The sequence below is a fragment of the Drosophila arizonae genome, chromosome 2 (assembly GCF_054131065.1).
Source record: "Drosophila arizonae isolate 15081-1271.41 chromosome 2, UAZ_ARI_1.0, whole genome shotgun sequence".
Lineage (NCBI taxonomy): Eukaryota > Metazoa > Arthropoda > Insecta > Diptera > Drosophilidae > Drosophila > Drosophila arizonae.
In genome coordinates this window covers 256242-275575 of record NC_142922.1, presented here as the reverse complement: position 1 = coordinate 275575, position 19334 = coordinate 256242, and the positions used below count along the sequence as shown (strand labels likewise).

The 19334-nt window shown below is 41.1% G+C and overlaps 3 protein-coding genes across 15 annotated transcripts; 1 reads left to right on the top strand and 2 right to left on the bottom strand.

Moving 5' to 3' along the window:
• Nucleotides 1–60: 60 nt before the first annotated feature.
• Nucleotides 61–1321, top strand: LOC108618094 (uncharacterized). The gene is made up of 3 exons (XM_018014003.2): nt 61–291; nt 410–565; nt 618–1321. The coding sequence occupies exons 1-3, from the start codon at nt 169–171 to the stop codon at nt 1083–1085; spliced, it is 747 nt and encodes a 248-aa protein (XP_017869492.1). The 5' UTR covers nt 61–168; the 3' UTR covers nt 1086–1321.
• On the bottom strand, nt 1250–12765 carry Unc-115a (actin binding LIM protein Uncoordinated 115a). Of its 7 annotated transcripts, none has more exons than XM_018013832.2 (10): nt 12629–12765; nt 5893–6893; nt 5395–5451; nt 4675–5228; nt 4383–4556; nt 4182–4321; nt 3003–3109; nt 2697–2763; nt 2160–2401; nt 1250–2102 (listed from the first exon to the last, which is right to left on the bottom strand). In XM_018013832.2, exons 1-10 carry the CDS (start codon nt 12630–12632, stop codon nt 1989–1991), a joined length of 2460 nt encoding a protein of 819 aa, XP_017869321.1. In that variant the 5' UTR covers nt 12633–12765; the 3' UTR covers nt 1250–1988. The 7 variants fall into 7 exon arrangements, 6 of the variants coding, with proteins under 6 accessions (XP_017869321.1, XP_017869302.1, XP_017869311.1 ...); XM_018013813.2 differs by lacking the exon at nt 12629–12765 and adding an exon at nt 7037–7190; XM_018013822.2 differs by lacking the exons at nt 3003–3109; nt 12629–12765 and adding exons at nt 3625–3713; nt 7037–7189.
• trbd (ubiquitin thioesterase trabid) lies at nt 12625–19331 on the bottom strand. Of its 7 annotated transcripts, none has more exons than XM_089476278.1 (9): nt 19031–19331; nt 18143–18394; nt 17523–18081; nt 17235–17460; nt 16433–17159; nt 16127–16371; nt 14478–14689; nt 14267–14415; nt 12625–14176 (listed from the first exon to the last, which is right to left on the bottom strand). In XM_089476278.1, exons 2-9 carry the CDS (start codon nt 18268–18270, stop codon nt 14098–14100), a joined length of 2325 nt encoding a protein of 774 aa, XP_089332404.1. In that variant the 5' UTR covers nt 18271–18394; nt 19031–19331; the 3' UTR covers nt 12625–14097. The 7 variants fall into 7 exon arrangements, with proteins under 7 accessions (XP_089332404.1, XP_089332405.1, XP_089332406.1 ...); XM_089476279.1 differs by having other exon boundaries at nt 19080–19331; XM_089476280.1 differs by having other exon boundaries at nt 19129–19331.
• Between the last annotated feature and the right edge of the window lie 3 nt (nt 19332–19334).

Here is a 19334-nt window from a genome sequence, read left to right as displayed (position 1 = left end):
TACTAGTATATCGATTAATCTTCGATAAATCGCATACCAATTATAGACTTGTTGAGGTACTTGCCCTACTAGTATTTTATGGAAATTAGTTTACGGTCGCACTGCTTTGTAGTGTTTTTATTTTGATTTCGTTTAAATTCAAGAAGAAAAAAATTAAAGTGATAAAAAATGCAACCATTTATTGTAATACGGAACTATCGGGAAGATGATGAGCTCAAGTGCCAGGAGCTGGTGCGAGATTACATCATGTCATTCTCCTTAAAGTCTTTCTTTACGCTCTGCTTTCGTGAGGTAAGCCGCCGACTAATGCGTGACTTATCGATGCTCAATAGTCGCTGCATCTGTTGCGTGCCTCTCCCTCATACCACATGATGCATTTGACACTTATATAGGGTCATCATTATTTCAGATTACACTGCAATTTATAGTCATCACTTGGGCCGTGTTTTTCATATTCCTGGGTGTGCCGCTGCTCTTCTGTGTGCTAACCATACCCGGCTGTGTGTTTTTTCTCTTCACCAGCACCTACTTTTCCTTTTATGCCAAGGCAGTGGAACTAATGAGGGTAACTAAGTTTCTCAGTAGTGCCAATAATTCTAATTGCTTACATTGCTCAGGTGAAGCCCTCACAATCACTGGTAGCTGAGTGTTACGAACCATTCATCTTTCGTTGTGCACCAAACGAGGCTAGCTATCAGATTTTTATGGATAGGCCACCATATGATGAAAACTATTTAAACAAGTTTCGGCGGCGAATTGTAGCCACTGTAAGCGTTAAGAATCATCATGCTGTCTACAATGCCGCCTGGATATACCGTTTTGCGATTGCCAAACACTATCCGCATCAAAAAATCATGGAGCCCATGATAAATTTGGTCTCGAAGAACTGCATTAACGGCGGTTACGCTTCGCTGGAATGCACCATATCCGAATGGCAAGAAAGCGAACGAGACTTCTACGACGATCTTGGTTTTGTAACACGACAAATATATCACAAGCAAATCATTGGCAGCACACTGACAGTGATGAAGACTCAGTTAACATATAATTTAAAGACAGACGGTGCTCTGCAAAAGCAGAATTAGTGGGATATATAAGGAATAACATCAATATAAAAAAGAATATAAAATCTCTCGGGAAAACAAAACTGTGACACTTAGCACAATTATTTATGTTTATTTTTATTTGTATAAACATTCCACTCACGCGAATTTATTTATTTTGTATGTATAAGAAGAAAACACGTTGCTTTCGATTTGTCCTGATTTTTAATTTTTAATATATTTGATTTTAATAAATAAAATATATATTAATAAATAAATGTTGCAAGTGTGTTTAGCTGCTTTGCACATCGCATCTAATTCAGAATCAATTTCTGTGCGATTTGTTTGTTTTACTTTTTTCCTTTCTGTGTAAGTAGTAGGTACATTTATTTCATTCTTTTATGCGATTCTCCATTAGCCGTTGTATTTTGTTTATATAAAAAAAGCTTTGACTGGCCGATTAACTAATTGAAATTTGCATACCCGCAGATCGCCATTAGTACCGCCTGAACGGAGGGAGGATGCGTTAAAGCCTTTTACAATATCGGACTCTGATGGCAATCTTAAATGTTAAATGCTTAGATTATACTCTGCTGTGGTACTTGCTGGTCGGCGAGCCGACGTTTCTTGTTTGGTTTCTTATAGAATTTAAATAGTTATCAGCGCAACTAATGCTTAAAAAAATAAATTGGAGCTGCCAGCTGGGCAGTCCATACTTCAAATGTAACTATCTCTATCTCTTCTATATACGTTTTTTCATCTTCCTCATTTGTCAACTATTTGTTTAAAGCGTGTTTCGAAAACTGGCTGTGAAATTAGCATAGTTTTTCTGTTGTTTACGGTTTGGGGGCCTCTTTTAATATGTAGTTAAGAACCACTCAAAATATTTAGGTAATTGTTTTGGTTTCGTCACAAGCAGCTGCTCTCGAGGATGCAGCCAGCTATTTAGAAGAGCTTCACGCGTCGTTTCAGTTCATTGCGCCTCCACTGCGGCAACCTATAGAACTCCGATCGTGTGCACTGCAAAATATGCTCGAATTCGATGTCCGACAAATGACGCTGCAATAAAAATGGAAATTTGTATATGAACAATTACTTTTATTTGGCAAGGCTTACCTCCAGGTTGCAGCGATCTACGTCCGATGGCAGACGATAATTCGTTATAAGCAATATGTGATACGGATAGATCTTAGCTGGCTCGTGCACGAGCATCGAGTGCGCCATATTGGGGAGGCTGCGTCGTATGAGCCCCGCTTGCGGGTAGTGGTAGGACAAGGCGCCCGAGTAGGTGCTCGAAGCTGGCAAATCGCCGCCCATAAGAGCGCGCCTGTCGCCCTCCGTGATTGAGTCCACCGATGCTGCAAAGAATAACTTTTTAGATATAGATACCTCCAACACTGTACACAATAGATTGATTAACAGTCAATCATTATCAATATAGTCGTGCATCAAAAAATTCACAAGCGGAACTTATCAGCGATCAGTCTATTAATCATTCACTGTCGAGCTCAAAGCAGCACTAGTTTTTAGTTATTAACAATAATGTAGCTTCTCTGAACAGTTTAGTCTCCCCTCGCTTACTATTTGGGTTGTGTTAGAAGTTAACAGCAGTCAGTCAATCAACCACTAAACGACTCAGTTGCCGAAACTTACCCTCTGATTTGCCGCAGCTCAGGTCTGTGCTGTGAGTTTTGTCTCCCAGGCCTCCATAGGAAAAGTCCTACATGGAATAGGGAAATGTGCAATTGATTACTTTAATGTACATCATAAAGGTGAAAGCATGCCAAAACCAATCAAATAATAACAAATCAAAAATCAATTGAAACAGATCTACATAATATATGGGTGTAATTGTTGTGTGTGTGTTAAAAGTTTAACAACTAAATACAAAGAACAGCTTAGGCATTCCAAGAAAGTGCAAATGAAATGAAAACGGAAAATCAACTCAAGCATTCTTACAGTGGCACCATGCATCGTGGCTGCGGCAGATGTTGTTGAGCTGAATGTGTGAGAGCGTGGAGCCAATCCGTATCCGGGTTTCGGTACGTGACGCAGCGCGCTCACCACTGAGCCGAGTTTGTATATGATGTATGGGTGTGTGATTGAATAAATGCAGTGTGATTGATTGATGTAAGTTGTAGATATGTGTGGAATGATGTCGTTGATTGAAAATGTATTCATGATATATGTCACCACATAATTGTAGTTAGTGAATTACAGAATGTTGGCAGGTATGGCAAACATATAGCATAGGCAAACACACATAAATAGTTGGAAAGAAAATGTTAGAGGCACAGCACAAGGAAGCAGCAGACCAACCAGTTGAGATTTCAAGTTAGTGAGTTTGAGTTACATCCAAGGGACCGAGCCGAAAAACACAGTTGGAGTTGGAGCAGCAGCAGCAGGAGCAGCCGAAAGAGACAAATGATTGTATTCTTTTAGTGAATGACCAAGAGGTTAAGAAGATGTTAAATGTTACTTAAGATGCTATAGATACACATATGCAGATAATGTTAACTACAAGTCAATTGACCGGTCACCAAGGAACAGCAACAACGGGTAACTGAGTCTCAGCACTTACGGAGCTGTAGCCGTTGCGTATGTATGGCGGCAAGGTTGTTGTTTTGAATCCGTATCCGGGCTTCGGCGGCGAGCGATAGGAATGTATGGCTATAAACGTAATTGTTGCACATACATATAATACGAATTGACAAACTTAATGAGGACGCGCCTGTGCCAAGCTACTATAACTAACATTGACAAATTGGGACTGCAAAGCCAGGTCTAAGACACGTTGAATCAATACAGACCTGCATATGGACTATGCATATTCAGACTATTTAATGAGATTGTCGTCTGTCTCCGTACCTACGCCTTAAGAGAGGCCAAAACTACCTAAAACTAAAGCGAACTGAGGATCAAAAGAAAAATTATATTTTGTTTGTATATACTCGTTCAAACTCTAAAATTTTTTTTTTTTTTTTGCCTTTACGCTTGTGCGTACATTCGTCTAAGATCCTATTTTACCTGATACAACTAACTACATTTTTAATCGTGAACGAGCATTACACAGTCGGTTCTATCCGACAGCCACCCTCGGGGGTCTCTAGCCTTGACTAGCACATATCTTATGTTTACCATTGTAGCTGGGCGCATTGCCCAACGATTTTCCCAGTGAGCCACGATAGCTAGTGGATCGATCGAACATCTCGTCCTCACAAAAGGGCTTTTGATGATCCAGATTGCGTGACGGCGAGGCGCCAATGGGCGATTCGTATCTATGAACGAAACCAGCTTGAGAAAATTTGCTTGTCTTGTTGTTTATGCCTGAGTTAATACCTCAACTTGTACAGCGGTTCCTTCGAGGCTGAAGGAGTTCGCGACGCATTGCGCGGATCCAGGTTATTTTGCTTCCATTTCCTGTACTTGGCATGCTCCTTCAGGTCCTTGGCAATAGCCGAGCCTATGCCAGATTTGAGCTTCTCCAACTGCTCAGCCTCTCGTTGCAGGCGACTATTAAGAATTGCATTAAGAGTCAGTTTTAGAGCACCTACGACTAGAGCGCGTAGTCGTAGGTGCTCTAATAATACCCTGTCGATTCGTTATTCTTCTTCTCTATAAGTCAACTTACGTTTGCTCCTCGTCATTCTTGACCTTTCCATTGGTACGCTTGCCATTCTCGTTCTCCTCGTCGTCGTCATCGGAGACGGGTACACCCTTGTAGGTGTCACTGTAGCGTCGCCTGCGCTCCGGATCCGTATAGGGGTATGGAGGAGCTGGGAAATCGTCTCTTTCTATTTTGGGCTGTTCGCCCGGTGGTGGCTTCTTGGCAGCTGGGTAATGCGACAGCTCAATGGGCTCCTCGTTGTTCATACCGGGACTTTTAGGGCGTGGCGTCTCTGACCGTATGGCATCCACTAGGACCTTCATGGCGCTGCGCGTTCGCGAATGTGGACGCGATGGTGGACGACTGCCGGCCACGGACCCGGCGTTGCTGGTCGTCGCATAGGAGGTGGGTCTATGGAAATGAGGCGACAGCGGTGTTTTGTCATAAGGATCGATTGGCTTGCGCAAATAGTGGGGCGCATCGGTCAGATAGCTATAGGTGTAGATGCGCGATATATCCTCTCCGATCGGTCGACCATACTCGCGCAGAATCAGCCCCGGACTGACAGTGCGATAGTGCTGCAATATAGGTATATTGGTATATATATTTATATATAGGATCTATTGGCTATATGCCAGACACTAGCGTGAGGTGCATGGGGTTTTTGGATAAGCTTATGTAGATATAAAAACGAATAAATAAATGTAAAAAAAAAGGAAATTATAATAAAATTATACAACAAACCTTGCGGCTAGAGGAATAAAGTGAACCATTAAAACTCGGTGTTCTGGAACGGATGTACTGCAAAACGAACGATAATAAATCAAAAGGCAAGCTCGAAAATAGGTGGAAAGAAATAAAATGAAAAGCAGTAAAAAAACAAAATCAAATCATAGTACAAACTCAAAATAAATTGCAAAATAGGTGCAAAAGGCAGGTGTGTTCTCTGTGTCGGTAACGGGTGCGTGTGTTAATGTGTACATGTCTATGCGTGTATGTGTCTACGTTCAGCAAAATAGTCCTCTCATAAAGCAAAATAATGTGAGTAAACACAGTTCTAGTTCGCTTTAAAATTTAACTTTTGGATTTTTCTCTGTGCGCACGAGTGTAAGATAGCTAGGCATTCATATTAGTAGTTGCAGCTGTAGCAGGAGCAGGAGGAGGATCTGGATGGCAGCTGCAGTGCTTCTTGGTGCAGTAATTGAGGCCCACCCAACCCGCACTTATTTTGTCTCCACCTACCATGTCGCTGAGCGCGCTCGAGCTCATGCGATCGCATTCGGTGTCTGTAAAGTTGCCATTGGAGACGCCGCCTGTGACCGAGGTGGTGCCTGGCCTACCACCGACAACGCCACCACCAGCACCGTTGAGTATAATGCCGGACTCGGAGGGGCCGGGACCACAGCGTGGATGCCAAATGGCACTGCCCTGCAGGTACATTTCCTCGCCATCGCCGAAAGGATCGCCACACTTGGTGCAGCGGGCACAGGTTGGATGGAAGTGGTGGTTGTCGCCAGCTTGGAGCACCTTGCCACTGATGAACCGATTGCAGTAGGCGCACTTGACGCCAAAGCTCTTCTGGTAGCACTTCTCGCAGTAGGGAACCGCATCCTTACCCATATACTCGCCATTTAGAACTGCATTGCAGGACTTGCAGCAGAAACACCATACATGCCATTGCCTATCCAGGGCCACTAGAGCCTGGCCCTCCTTCAACAGCTCCCCGCAACCGGCACAATCATTGGGATCATAGTCCTCCTTCAGATGCGCCTTATGGGACAAAATGCCGCTAGTTGTCTGCTGCGCGGTGGCACGTGTAGGACTTTCTGCCGGCGGTGCAGGCGATTGTACGCCTGCATTACGCACCGGCGAGGCAGGCGCACCACCCGTCACGCACTGCTCGCAGAGCACCTCCTTGCCGGTGTTGGTCACCTTGCTGCCGGACTTGAATGGTTGGGTGCACTTGGAGCAAGTGAAGCACTTCTGGTGGTACGTCTTGCCCATGGTACTGACCACCTCGCCCTCCACATACAGCTGGCAGGTGGCACATTTGGTGCCATATAGCCGTTGGTAGTCCGGTATACAATAGTAGGAGCCATCCTTGGTGAAGAAGCCGCCGGTGGCTAAGGACTTTTTACACTGACAGCATTGGAAGCACGCCTTGTGGAAATGATTGTCAGCCACACGCAGAACCTCTCCAGAGCACTTTTTTGTGCATTTCGCACAATAGATTTTTTGTTTACCTGCCAGAGAGAGAAAGATAGAGAGAGGGGGAGGTTAGAGCTGGAATTCGTTCAACGTTTACGTATTCATAATGTGGCACAGATTACGTATTCGCAAAGTTGTACGCTGATGTCATATGCATGTGATGTGATAATGCCCCAACCTTGTGCCGTTTTGCCCGACATTAGTCTGAGCGCAGTTCAACGTGTCGTATTCAAAAATCTCGAATATATAGCTGTATGAAGGAATCGTGTATATATGTAGCTTAATTGACAGTTCGTCTGTGTATAATAAATATATTTATGTTTCTATTTATGTATATGTATATAATATAAGTCTAGGCACACTTGCCCACACACACAGATATGTGAGTACGTACGCACATTAGTCATATGCAATTAATCTTATCATAGATAAGGCCAAGGGCAAAGCATTTAATAGACATTTAGTAAGAACACTCTCAACGCAATACCTAACAGGGTTTCCCTTTCGAATAGCTTCAGGAAATACTTTCAACTATGATTTTCTATTTGAAGTTAAGTTGTAGTATACATAGCAGCACGGGAAAATCAAATCGTTACAGCCGACCACACTAAGAATTTTCAAATAGTTTCCGTGAAAAACTTTTTATATCCTACAGAGCAAGTCTAAATATATCGGCTTTGTTTGACTAAAACGTGATTTTTCCATATAGGACAATAGATAATGATAAAATTATCATTATGTGTTGAAATAAACTGAACATTTTAAGTAAGCTGAAAAAGTTGTAAAGCATTTACTAGCTATTAATTAGCAACATGTCTCAGTATATCGAAATGTCTTATGTAGCATATATATGTATGTATATACCTTATAAATTCAAGTGCCTATTCTCTTTATCTGTTCTTTGTGTGCACAAGTGGGGAAGAAAAGGTGAAATTTCTCAGTGGTTGCCTTATATACGATAAACACTTATAACTTATATACATACACAGACTTGTAGATAGAGAGTCAACAAGGTGACACTGGGGTGTAATGATAAGAGGTAAAAGAAAACAGATAAAGCAAGCAGATTCATTGATAAGTGATAAGTGATGGCGAATAGTGAGAGAAAAAAGCGAGAGAGAGAGAGAGAGAGAGAGAGAAAGAGGAAATGAAAGAAATATTGGGAGGCAAAGCTTAACTGATGTCTATCAAGAAATATAACTCATAATCAGGGGGACAGACAGTGAGAGAACGAGATTGAAAGAGTGAGAGGAAAAGACCATAAGGAATGGTAAAAATCGCGTGCGAAAGACATTTTTTGAATTAGTGAGATATATAAATAAAAGAAGGAAATAAAATAAAGATATAGCACACTATATTTAAATAATATAAAAACTACATTTATTAAAGCTTACTAATTTTTGTTTCTTGATACTTTTGCTACGCTTTTTCAGGCCGAAAGATTATCGACCTAATGACTAATAAAGAAATAGTCTCATAACAAACTCATACAAAATGCAGCAGATGTTCTTCCGAGAGCTAAGGGTTTTTTTCTATCTATTTTCTATGGAAAGACGGTCTTCCGTAGCATTTTGGGGGGAAGAGGGTGAGAAGAAACAGGGCCTAAACAGGTCGCCAGCTCAAAACGAAACCAAACTAAACAAAGCGTCGATTCTGTTAAGAGATAAAAAAAAGGAAACACCGCACTCAAATATAATATATGAGAACATTTTAAACTTTTAGCCAATTTACAACTTCCATGGAAGCGCGCAGTATCTGACTGAGTATAAATACAAACATACAAATAAAAGTAACAATAGAGGCATAACTGCTGTCTAGTGACTACAGGGTACTTGCTAGTCGAGCCCATATTTTTAGTAATTTCTCATAAATTTTGGGTATATTCTTCAAAATTGCTGTAGACTTTTTTAATGATCTTTACTTTTTGGGTTTAGTTTTTTGTTTCCTTTGGAGTTTTCATTTGTGGCGCTTCTTCTTTATCATTTTTTCTTTTCTTTCTCATTCTGCCGACAAAATAGAATTTATTGATAAGCAATGCGCCGGGTAACAAATGACAGCAGAAGCAGAAGCAACAATGCCGTTAGCTCGTCGCATTATAACGGTGACGTATGCCCGTATGAATGAAGCCAGCAGCTAACGCAGACAGAAACACACACAGAAAACAACACAGTCCCGCCACGCACACACACACACACACACACACACACACACACACACACACACACACACACACACACACATACACACACACATACACACACATATATACTCACACACTCAATCACACACATTACGCATACGTGTATTTCGTTTCAATTAAACTTTTTTTTGTCGCTCGTTTATTATGCAATCACAGACATTTTTCAGCGTTTCGCACATTTAATTTGGCATTTTGTTTATCAACGGCTTTCCTCCGTCCGCCTATTCCATTAACAGATCCATGTTAAATACATGGCCACAACTCAAAATTATTTTCAATGAGTTTTTCGCTATGAAAATTTGTAGTTTTCATGGCAGATCAGCTTCGCTGTGGTCGACGGGTCCCCGACTATATAGTTGGAGAACATGTTTATTGTAATTGCGATAGCGATTTTAGTGCCTCCGCTCTGGGATGATGTCATCCTCGTCGTCAGAGAGTCGGCGACCTACCACGAATTGGAGTTGTGCCACAAAAAAACATTGACATAACCTCACAAACTGGTTATGAGAAAGAATAGCGTTCGGCATCGAATTTGAATTTGAGTAACGCTAAACAAAAAATGAAATAAAAAAGAAAAACAACAATAACGGAGGCGTAAGAGAGGGACTCAACCAAGGTTAAATTGTCTGGCTGGCAGAGAGGTCAACTGCAGGCCAAATATTTAATTAATTTAAGCCGCGCCCTACTTTACCGAAACATTCAAAGTCTCTAACTTCGTCGAAAACCTGCAGCAAGACGTCATCGACAGCGCAATACTCTGTTTGCACCACCTGAGAGACGATGAGATAGAGAGAGAGAGAAAGAGAGAGAGACAGAGAGAAAAAGAGAGCATGTTTTATTGTGAGTTAAAAGGTAGCAGAAATGTAAATATTGATTTTTGTGAATTTCCAAATTTGACTGCACTCTATCTTGAGACATGTCAACGTCGTTTATGTTGAGAACCAAATAGCTATATTCACTTGTGAATACAGGGTATAAGATCTGCACGACGACCCTGAAAATGCCAATGCCAACAGCAAGTACAGTCAATCGGAGCACGCATTGCCTCTGTCCTTGGCCCTGCCCGAGCTCGTGAGTGAAATGCGCGTCAGATCCTTGACAGGATAACGCCGAGACAAGGCATTTGAAAGCTAGGCCACATTCGAATGACAGCAAACATTCTGACAACATAGTATATTGTGAAGAGAACAAAAAAATGTAACATTGGAGAAGCAACCAAAATGAATGACGTGGGCGTGTCATACTCATACACTCATACGAATACCAAATGTATTCGTATTTATATTTATGGTAAATATCCATAACATAATCAAATACATATACACATACGCACACAAATATATATTTATAAATGTGTATATTTAACGAATTACTCATCAAATCGAAATTGTTTGGCAAGTGTTTTTTTATGAGCTTAACCTGGCGTATACATAATCTGTCATGAAACACAGAAGAATGAAAATACAGGATATGGTTGAATACAGAATAATATAATGAAGAAATAAGGTTTCTTTTTCATTTTGTGGAATAAATAAGTAATTTTAAACTGTGAGATCGGAGATACATTTATCCATTCGAACTCAAACTCTTGAAAATTCCACTAAACTGAAAATTTTAAAATGTAGCCGAAGATAAGAAAGTAGCTCGTAGTTTAAAATAGAGTAATTGTTAGTCGCACACTCTTCACAGCGGCCACTTTAGCGGCTCATATTTTTGGTTGTTTGCGTCCGCGGTAAGAGTGTTTCCTGTATGCTTATTAGACGTAAAAAGAAAAGCACAGCGCAACGAAGTACGTGAATGCGAGAGCTGATGATGACGCTGCGTCTACGAAAATAGCATTCAATTAGTCGAACAGACGTCGCGACGCAGAGGACGTCTCCACTTTCTCATGCAAGTGCTCTGACCTATATAACCCGTCCCAGCCAAAGGGGGCGAGCAAATGAGATGCAGGCGAGTGCACGACGTGAACAAATCAACGACCAAGTAAATGAGAAAAGTGCCACAAAGTAAAGAGGCGACTGCGTTGGTTTGGGGAGGGTACTGTGGCAGTTGCAACTCATCTCGCCCCTTTCATTTTCATTTGTGCTATGAGCGCAACGGGGTAAACATGAAACAGAAACAAAACAAAAATAAAAAGGAAACCGAATAAAAAACCACAACGAACATCAAAAAGCACAGCCAAAAACGAGGCCCAATACGAAGTCAATGCTCTGCACATGAATTCATGTTGAGAATTTGCTGTTGTTGTTATACCCTGCAAGCATTGTAAGCATCGCAATCAGGTAGTTGTGTTGCAGCTGAAAGTATATCATTGTCAATATCATCAATAGTTTATAGAACGTGACGTTTAAGTTCGTTAATAATTTATTACTAGCTATTGAAGAGTTATATTATTGCATATAAATAGATAGATACCCCTAGTTTATTGCTGCTGGGTATCTACCGGTCGGGCAATTTTAGTAATTCTAGTGCTGCTGTTGCCTCTGACTATTGTTAAGCCTTTTGCGTTGAGATCGTTGAACGAGAAACGAGCACTGCACATTATGGACTTGTCTCCATATTGGGCCATGGGTAGGGTGGAGCGATGGACGGCTGCCCAAGTCAATTAGGCACTTTAAGCACGCACACAACTACAAGTGTTCGCTGGCGCAGTCCAAAAACTGAGAGCCGAGGGCTAAGCACATGAACTTAATTAGGGCCAGAGCACCGGACGACGAGCTAAAGCAATTAATCATAAACAACTGTAGGAAAAGTAGAAGCAGAAGCAACAGCAGAAGCACAAGAAAAATAAAGACAAAAAAGCAACTGCAGGAGGGCTATGCAATTACAGCGAACGACTTAGGTTTCCAATGGATTCCCAGCTGCGTTTAGTTCCCAGGGAGCGAGACGAACGGTAAATTAACAGGTATTCACGATGACGACACCCTAACGGTAACGTGTGTAATTGTAGTTGCATTTTAAATCTGATTCGCTTATACGGCCGCCAATTTGGGGCCCTGTCGTGGGATACGGTGGGTTAGTTAATAGGAAGGTACTTAACCAAAAAACTCGTTCTTACAACCACACTGACGTCATCGCAGCTGAGAACCAAAATGGGGAGTGGACGATGAAAAGCAATCATATGTGTGTGTGTGAGTATCAGAGTACGGTCTTTTAGTACTGCGCTCTCAGTCGATGGGCCTAACCAGCTGGCCAGTATTGATTAACAATTGCACGCACATACACACATGCACACACTTAGCGAAATTTTACTGGTTTCCTTATACCGTGCCATAATACGATACTAATGCGTTAATACCATCAACTAAATCTATATGTACACATGTGCACATACATACATTCGAAAATATGAGAGCCAACACAAAGAGTACTAGATAGAGCAATAGAGAGACAGAAGGACAGAGAGAGAGAGAGACCGCGCGCGAAAGAGAGTGGCCCTGGCCACCCTCTTTTACTGACACTCATGGTCTTCGGCTTTGCACAATTTCGTTCGCTCACACACACACACATCAGACGTACATATATAGTCAACCGTATTCAGTGTCGGCACTACTACTACAAACAACTTACCCATTGCGAGAGATACTGCTATGCTCTTCACTCTAGCGCCTGCAATAGGGGGGAGGGTAACACACACAAACACACGCACGAGTAGAAAGCAACAATAAGAATGGTATAGGTGCACAGGTCACCACTACTAATTTAGCCAGCCCCTTCACTTCACTTCACTAAAAAATTTTTTCCTCTGTTAGATTTTTTTCTATTTGTATCTTTTCCGTATGCATTCGCAATTCACGTGTATTTATGTATCAATTGTAGGTGGCTGGGGCTCTGCGTGTATGTGTGTATGTATGTATGTGTTTGACGCAAATTCGATGCGCATTCGGCTTTCTGCATTCACAAAATTATATTTATGTCCCAAAATCCAAGAAAATCACAGTGAAATCAAATTGTTTTTGGCTTTTCTTGTATGCTTCTTACTACAGTTGCTTAACAAATATAAATTCCAATTTAAGCTATTCCAAAAAAAAACCCCGCGCAGCAACAAACAGCACCAAGCGACGACGACGGCAGCAACAAAACGACTATCTTTTAAATGAGCTGCAATGAGAGAATATCTCAGATACAAGTAGAGATGAGCAAACCAATTAGACTATCGATAATCACCTATCGATAGAAAAGGCGGAAAATTTGTTTTGATATTTTTTTTAATGCGTTTTGCGTGTACATTTGCACAATAAGCTTTCTTAAACATTATAATAATAATGGTAATAATAATAATAATAATAACATTACTAACAAAACTTTTACAATTAGAATAAAATTCATAATTCATATTCACCCAATCCGGTGCAATCTTTCACAAGTTAAAATTTAATAGTACATCGAGATTTTGCATAGTTTAAAAGTACATACATACTTAGTTAATTATAAGAATCATATACATACATATATAATTTACTCATGTTTCTTCAATATTTCTCATTTCTCGATTTCCATTCGCATTTCTAAAAGATTCTCCTTTTAAAGTAATTTAAACTACTTTATAATATTGAAATATAATTTTGTTTTCTCTTTTTGCTTTATAATGTTGACAATATCTGTTAGCCTGTCTCCAAATCCGAATTACGCGAATAAATTTGACTAAAATCCACTGAAGTTAATGTGGAAATATGTGTGCAGATAAATATATATACATATATAACTATATATATATTTGTATGTTTGAATATATATACGTATAGTTCAATGTATTTTTATTACATTGCTGTTGAAGTTTAGTTTGCCTGCAACTACAGCTTAACTAGTATGTATATATTCATATAAATATACACCCACGTTTGCTAATTGCACGTGCATAGAATCGGTCGAGAACAATTGTTGCCTGCAACCAAATCAAAATATATATAACTTTTTTTAATATATTTTTTTTTCTTTTTTTTCACTGTATATGTATGGGCTTTCATAACCAATTAATTTCCAATCCATTAACCATGCGTGAAATTTCAATTAAAGAAGACCTTTGACCTTTGTCGCCGTTATTCCTCATCCGAATCACCATCACTCGAATAGTGGCTTATCTGCGGCCGACGCACAAAGGGTGCAGTTATCACTTGTCTACAAGTCAAATCAATAAATCAAACTATTTAAATATATATTTATATATAAATATAATCAATAAGATATCATTGAATTTGGCGGACTCACGCAATGCGCCTATAATGATTCAGCCATTCCTCCAGCATTTGTGCCACCAGCAGCGGTCGTTTAGATAACTTTTGTTGTGCCACCAGTAGTCCTCCATCGGTGACACACACATCCAACCATTGGCGCATCATTGCTTCCTCATTTCCCACCTGTAAGCGAACAACAGTGAAATCTTTCATATAGATTTGATCTTCTGTTGATTAGCACTCACTTCCGCTTGTGTAAGAAAGTGTATGGGCAACAGCTTCAGTTCACAGTCCATTAGGGGCAGATAAGTAACATCCTCGACATCATCCCGACGTCCATCGATGCGAGAGAACGGCTCCATTGGGACCAGAGCGCTAAAGTGACCGCGTGTATAGCCCAGTGCAATGGGCGATTTTGTACAAAAGTTTTGTTCCCAGAATAAAGGTAGATATACACCTAGAAACAAATATATATGAATAGAAAATAATACTCGACTGCTATTAACAATCTACGACAGTTAAAAATATAGGTACGGACGAATTTCGTCTAATTAAGCAAATATGCACTTAATGACATCATATTAGTAGATGCTTGTTGACAGTCCTATTTCATTTTTATACCCTGAACCCATTGAAAATGGGAAATCAGGGTATAATGGGTTTCTTGAAATGTATGTAACAGCAGAAGAAGGCGTGGCAGCTCCATAAACTATATATATTCTTGATCAGGGCGACGAGCTGAGTCGATTTAGCCCTGTCCGTCCGTCCGTCTGTCCGTATGCTTGAACGCGTCGATCTCAGAAGATATAAGAGCTAAAGACTTGAAATTTTGTTTTTTCTAGGTCCGTGTATACCACGCGCATATCGAGTTTTGTTTTAAATATCTATAATTTGCCTCGTTATTTTGTTATCGATTAAAAGCATTATCGAAAATCAGTTTTAAAATTATATCTCCTACATCTTTAAAGCTAGTCTCCAAATTTTATATGTATGCATTTTATACAATTCCGTTTTTTGTCAAAATGTACCCCCCTCTCCTAATTCACCCCCTCACCCTCACATTTGTAAAAGGCGTATTCCAACTACTAAAGACTTGTGCTTTGGCAAATACATGCATATCTATGTTACATTCATAATCTGAATGTTTCATGATAGTCCATACACAAGAAAAGCTATTAAACAATTAACTTCCCATAGTAAGCCACCACTGCAGTCAATGCGTGTTTATGCGTCCGTGCGTATGGCTGTGAGTGAGCGTGTGTGTGTGCATGTGTGAGTAACTATTGAAATATCAGTTGCTTGAAGGGTTCAGGGGATATACATAGTAGTCGGGCAGTCTCGACTAAAGCTTTCTTTATTGTTTTGTTGAAATGTATGTAACAGGCAGAAGGAGGCGTGGAAGACCCCACATAGTTTATATATTCTTGATCAAGGCGACGAGCCGAGTCGATTTTCCCCCTGTCCGTCTGTCTGTTTGTCCGTCCATCAGTCTGTCCGTATGTTCGATTTCAGAAGATATAAGAGCTAGGGACTTCAATTTTTTTTTTTATTTCCGTGTCTACCACGCGAATATGGAGTTTTGCTTTAAAAATCGATAACTACTCCTGATATTTTTTTCGATAAAAACCTTATCGAAAATCAGTTATAAAATTATATCTCCTACAACTTTAAAGCTAAAGTCTCAAAATTTTAAATGTATACTTATATGCACTTTATACAATTTCGATTTTTGCTAAAGTTTACCCCCACCCCTATACCTACCCCCTCACCCACATATTTGTAAAAGACGTATTTCTAACACTAGAGACTTGTGCTTTAACAAATGCATGCATATCATGGATCTCGTAGTCGACACTCTCGACTAGAGCTTCCTTACTTTGCATGCCAAACGTACCTTCAAAACGAGCATAGCCAATGTCCTCGCCGCGAAAACTCTTCACGTATTTAACGCCGTACACAATGATTGGACGTCTTAATATGTGGGCCAAGGCAAATATATGCAATTGCTCCAATGAAGAGCCCGGTTGGCTGGCCAAGGACAGCAGCGTGCTCCAATCCTCTTCCCACTGTGAGTCCTCTAGAGTGAAATGCAGCATTGATGCCTGCAGCATTTCATATTCCTTCCAGCGGGTAAAGAAACTATGGAATATACATCAAACTATGAGGGAATTCACTACGAGCTGCTATTAGACCCACTTACACGTGTCCACACTGATGCAAAGTGTCAGCCAGCGCGCGCCTAAGAATGTTGTCGCGATCAAAGACCCCCCAAGTGGCCTGCATTGCTGAGTCGAGTAGGCAATCCCCAGCACTGCGATTCCAAAGCACCAAGAGACGTGAGCTCAGCCTTGCTGTAATCTCCAAAGACCAGTTGAGTGCCGGCGGCGGCACCTCTAACTGTTTCTGTGCATCACGATCGAGCAGCTCATCGTAAAGCTGCTCCTGTATAGGTATGGGCAGCTCTTCAATCTCTGAGGGCAGCGCGAATGTAGCATGTTTCTGAACATAATGGCAGGGTAGGCCAGATTTACGTATGCGCAGCGTATTCGAGAAGTGGCGACGTATATCCGCTGCCAGATCGGGTGCCACATATGACGGTACACGCTTAATACCCGGCCCAGAGCCAGAGATCTGTGCCAAGAGCATCGGCAGCATTTCCTCGCGATGGAAACGTATGGCTAGATGGATGAGTGTGTGACCCACATCAAAAGCCGAATTACGATTCAAGGCGGCTATTTCATTGCTGGTCAATGAACGAGCCGGATTGCCACCACACGAGAGATACGCCTCCACAGCGCTGTAATTGTTCTCTACAACGCCAAGGCAGGCATTAAGCCACTGCCAATCGACCTGCCGCCTGATCTGACGCTGACGCCGCTCCTGGCGCTCTTGTAGCGTATCACAGTTGTTGATAGTTTCCGAAGAACCTGTTTAAAAGAAGACCACATACATAATTAGACAGAAATACATTATATAGAATGGATAAATGATTTACTACTCACCTAGTTGGTAAATATGCTTCTTATTGAACGAATTGTTAACACTGACGGTGTCCGTGTTTATCTGCTGCAGCTGTTGCTGTTCCTCCTGCTGATTTAGCTGCTTGTTGCTGCCGGAATTGCTAGCACACGCATGCAAATCGGACTGTGAGCCAGAGTTGCTCAATTCGCGCGCTTTTCCACACATGGAGCACTTGAGACTCTTGGGCCAGTTCTCGTATGTGCAGGACTGTTAAGGATACATGAAATTGTTAGATAAACTGATACATAAAATGACTTATAATTGCTCACATTGCACGCCCATTTGGCTACGTGGCACAGCTTCTGCTGCGTTGACAAATTCTGGTGCTGCTGCTGCAATTGCTGTTGGTTTGTTAACTGTGGCTGCTGCTGCTGTTGGTGGCTCTGAGATGTATTGGCTATATTATTGAGAAGCGTTGAATTACTGCAGATTTGCTGCTGCTCCAAGCTGGGACTGCCATTACGTCGATTTGAATTGGAAGCAACAGCGCCAATTAGCCTGCTTCCATGTTCCGTGGCGTTGAGCTCCGTATCGGACCCGCTAATACGTAAAGCTTGCAGTGCTTCGCCGGCCTCGTTGGTCTCTTTATCCGCAGCTCCACGTTTCGTGCAGCATTGCACACAGCGCAGACTGCGCGGCCAATTTAAATAGGTGCACACTTTGCAAGCCCATTTCTCACTATCAGCTACGTTGCTGTGCCGCGTCTGCTGCGGCTGGGGCTGCGCTGATTGACGTGCAAAGCATGTGGATGTGGGCTCGACAGGCAGACCAGCTGCCGCCTCCTCGGCGTTGTTGCAGTTGTCATGTATTGTCTGTGCTGGACTGAGACTGTTCCAACGAATGAAAAATTCATTATTTACCAATCGCTTAAATATATCACACGTTTTACCGAAAAATATCCTCGTTCAGCAACGGCTTGGATGCCTGGCACATTGTGCATTTTAGGGACGATGGATAATTCTCATAGGTGCAAATTTCACATTTCCATTTCTGTGCCTTGTCGCTGGTATCGCACATCTTTTGCGGCGACAACGACAAACAAATTGGCTTTAAGCTCTGGCTCCCGACGTATTACGGACTTCCACTTTTCCACCGCAAAGGCTTCACTCGACTCGACAAAACTTTCGACTTGGACGGCCAACTGTTTTGTAAATTAGATATTAAAATTATATATAACAAGCAAATTTGTGTATGTCAGTATATAATGTGCTTCAGTTGTGCTTACAAAATGACCTTGAACACACAATCCTCAATCCCCAATCCCCAATCCCCCTCCTAACGAGATATAAGACTAGATATTAATAATTCGCTAGATGATTTGATTATTTTTTAGGGTAATTATAATTTTTGTTCATAATAAGGGTTTTTTAGATTGAATGTGAATTTAGTGAATTTAGCATACATCTGCTTTAAAAGTCATATTAAGTTTAAAATAGGGTATTCAATATTCGAACTCTTTTCTTCTCTCTTTCTCCACTCGTCACAAACAGCCTTCATTTTGCTGGGCTGCCTGCACTTGTTTGCAACGTGTTTGTGGGAGAGGAGGGTGGTAGGGTTTGGGTATATGTTCGATGTAAATAGTTTCGCGCGAGTTTTTTCTGTTCTATGTTCTTCTTCTGTCTTATTGATGGTACCTGGCGCAAATAATACAAGGCCAATTCAGGGGATACGACGCGATTTTTGTATATATATTTTTTTTATATACAGATGTATACATGTATAACAAAACTGACAATAAGTGAGCAAAATTGATGTCAACCACGAGTAGCGCTCATACCGTGTGAATATGGGCTCGAAAATGGTAGCCAAGAAAAAAAAACAATTACAATTACAAAACAAAGACGAGAAAACTTTCACTCGTTGGGGCTTTTTTACTTTTTTTGATTGGAACAAAACAACAAATTTGGTTGAACTTGCCCTTGCTGGACTGTGGCTGAACGCACAGTCTGCTTATTTGCGAGCACACAAACACACCACAATTTGGAAATTTGGAATTTTAATCAAACGTCGTAGCGTAGCTGTTGTGTTACATATTAATTAAACGTCGAAATTTTTTTTCTTTTTATATTTATCGTCACATC

Excerpts from the sequence above, each read along its gene's own strand:
- trbd (XM_089476278.1), bottom strand. The coding sequence starts at position 18,270 with ATGTGCGATACCAGCGACAAGGCACAGAAATGGAAATGTGAAATTTGC. Across the intron at positions 14,416-14,477 it reads ACTTTCTTACACAAGCGGAA|GTGGGAAATGAGGAAGCAAT; the intron begins GTGAGTGCTAAT and ends GTTCGCTTACAG. Across the intron at positions 14,177-14,266 it reads AATCATTATAGGCGCATTGC|ACAAGTGATAACTGCACCCT; the intron begins GTGAGTCCGCCA and ends TTTGACTTGTAG.
- Unc-115a (XM_018013813.2), bottom strand. The coding sequence starts at position 7,058 with ATGTCGGGCAAAACGGCACAAG. Across the intron at positions 5,229-5,394 it reads TTTATTCCTCTAGCCGCAAG|CACTATCGCACTGTCAGTCC; the intron begins GTTTGTTGTATA and ends CCTATATTGCAG. Across the intron at positions 2,103-2,159 it reads TAGATCGCTGCAACCTGGAG|CGTCATTTGTCGGACATCGA; the intron begins GTAAGCCTTGCC and ends TTTTTATTGCAG.
- LOC108618094 (XM_018014003.2), top strand. The coding sequence starts at position 169 with ATGCAACCATTTATTGTAATACGGAACTATCGGGAAGATGATGAGCTC. Across the intron at positions 292-409 it reads TTACGCTCTGCTTTCGTGAG|ATTACACTGCAATTTATAGT; the intron begins GTAAGCCGCCGA and ends TCATTATTTCAG. Across the intron at positions 566-617 it reads AGGCAGTGGAACTAATGAGG|GTGAAGCCCTCACAATCACT; the intron begins GTAACTAAGTTT and ends TACATTGCTCAG.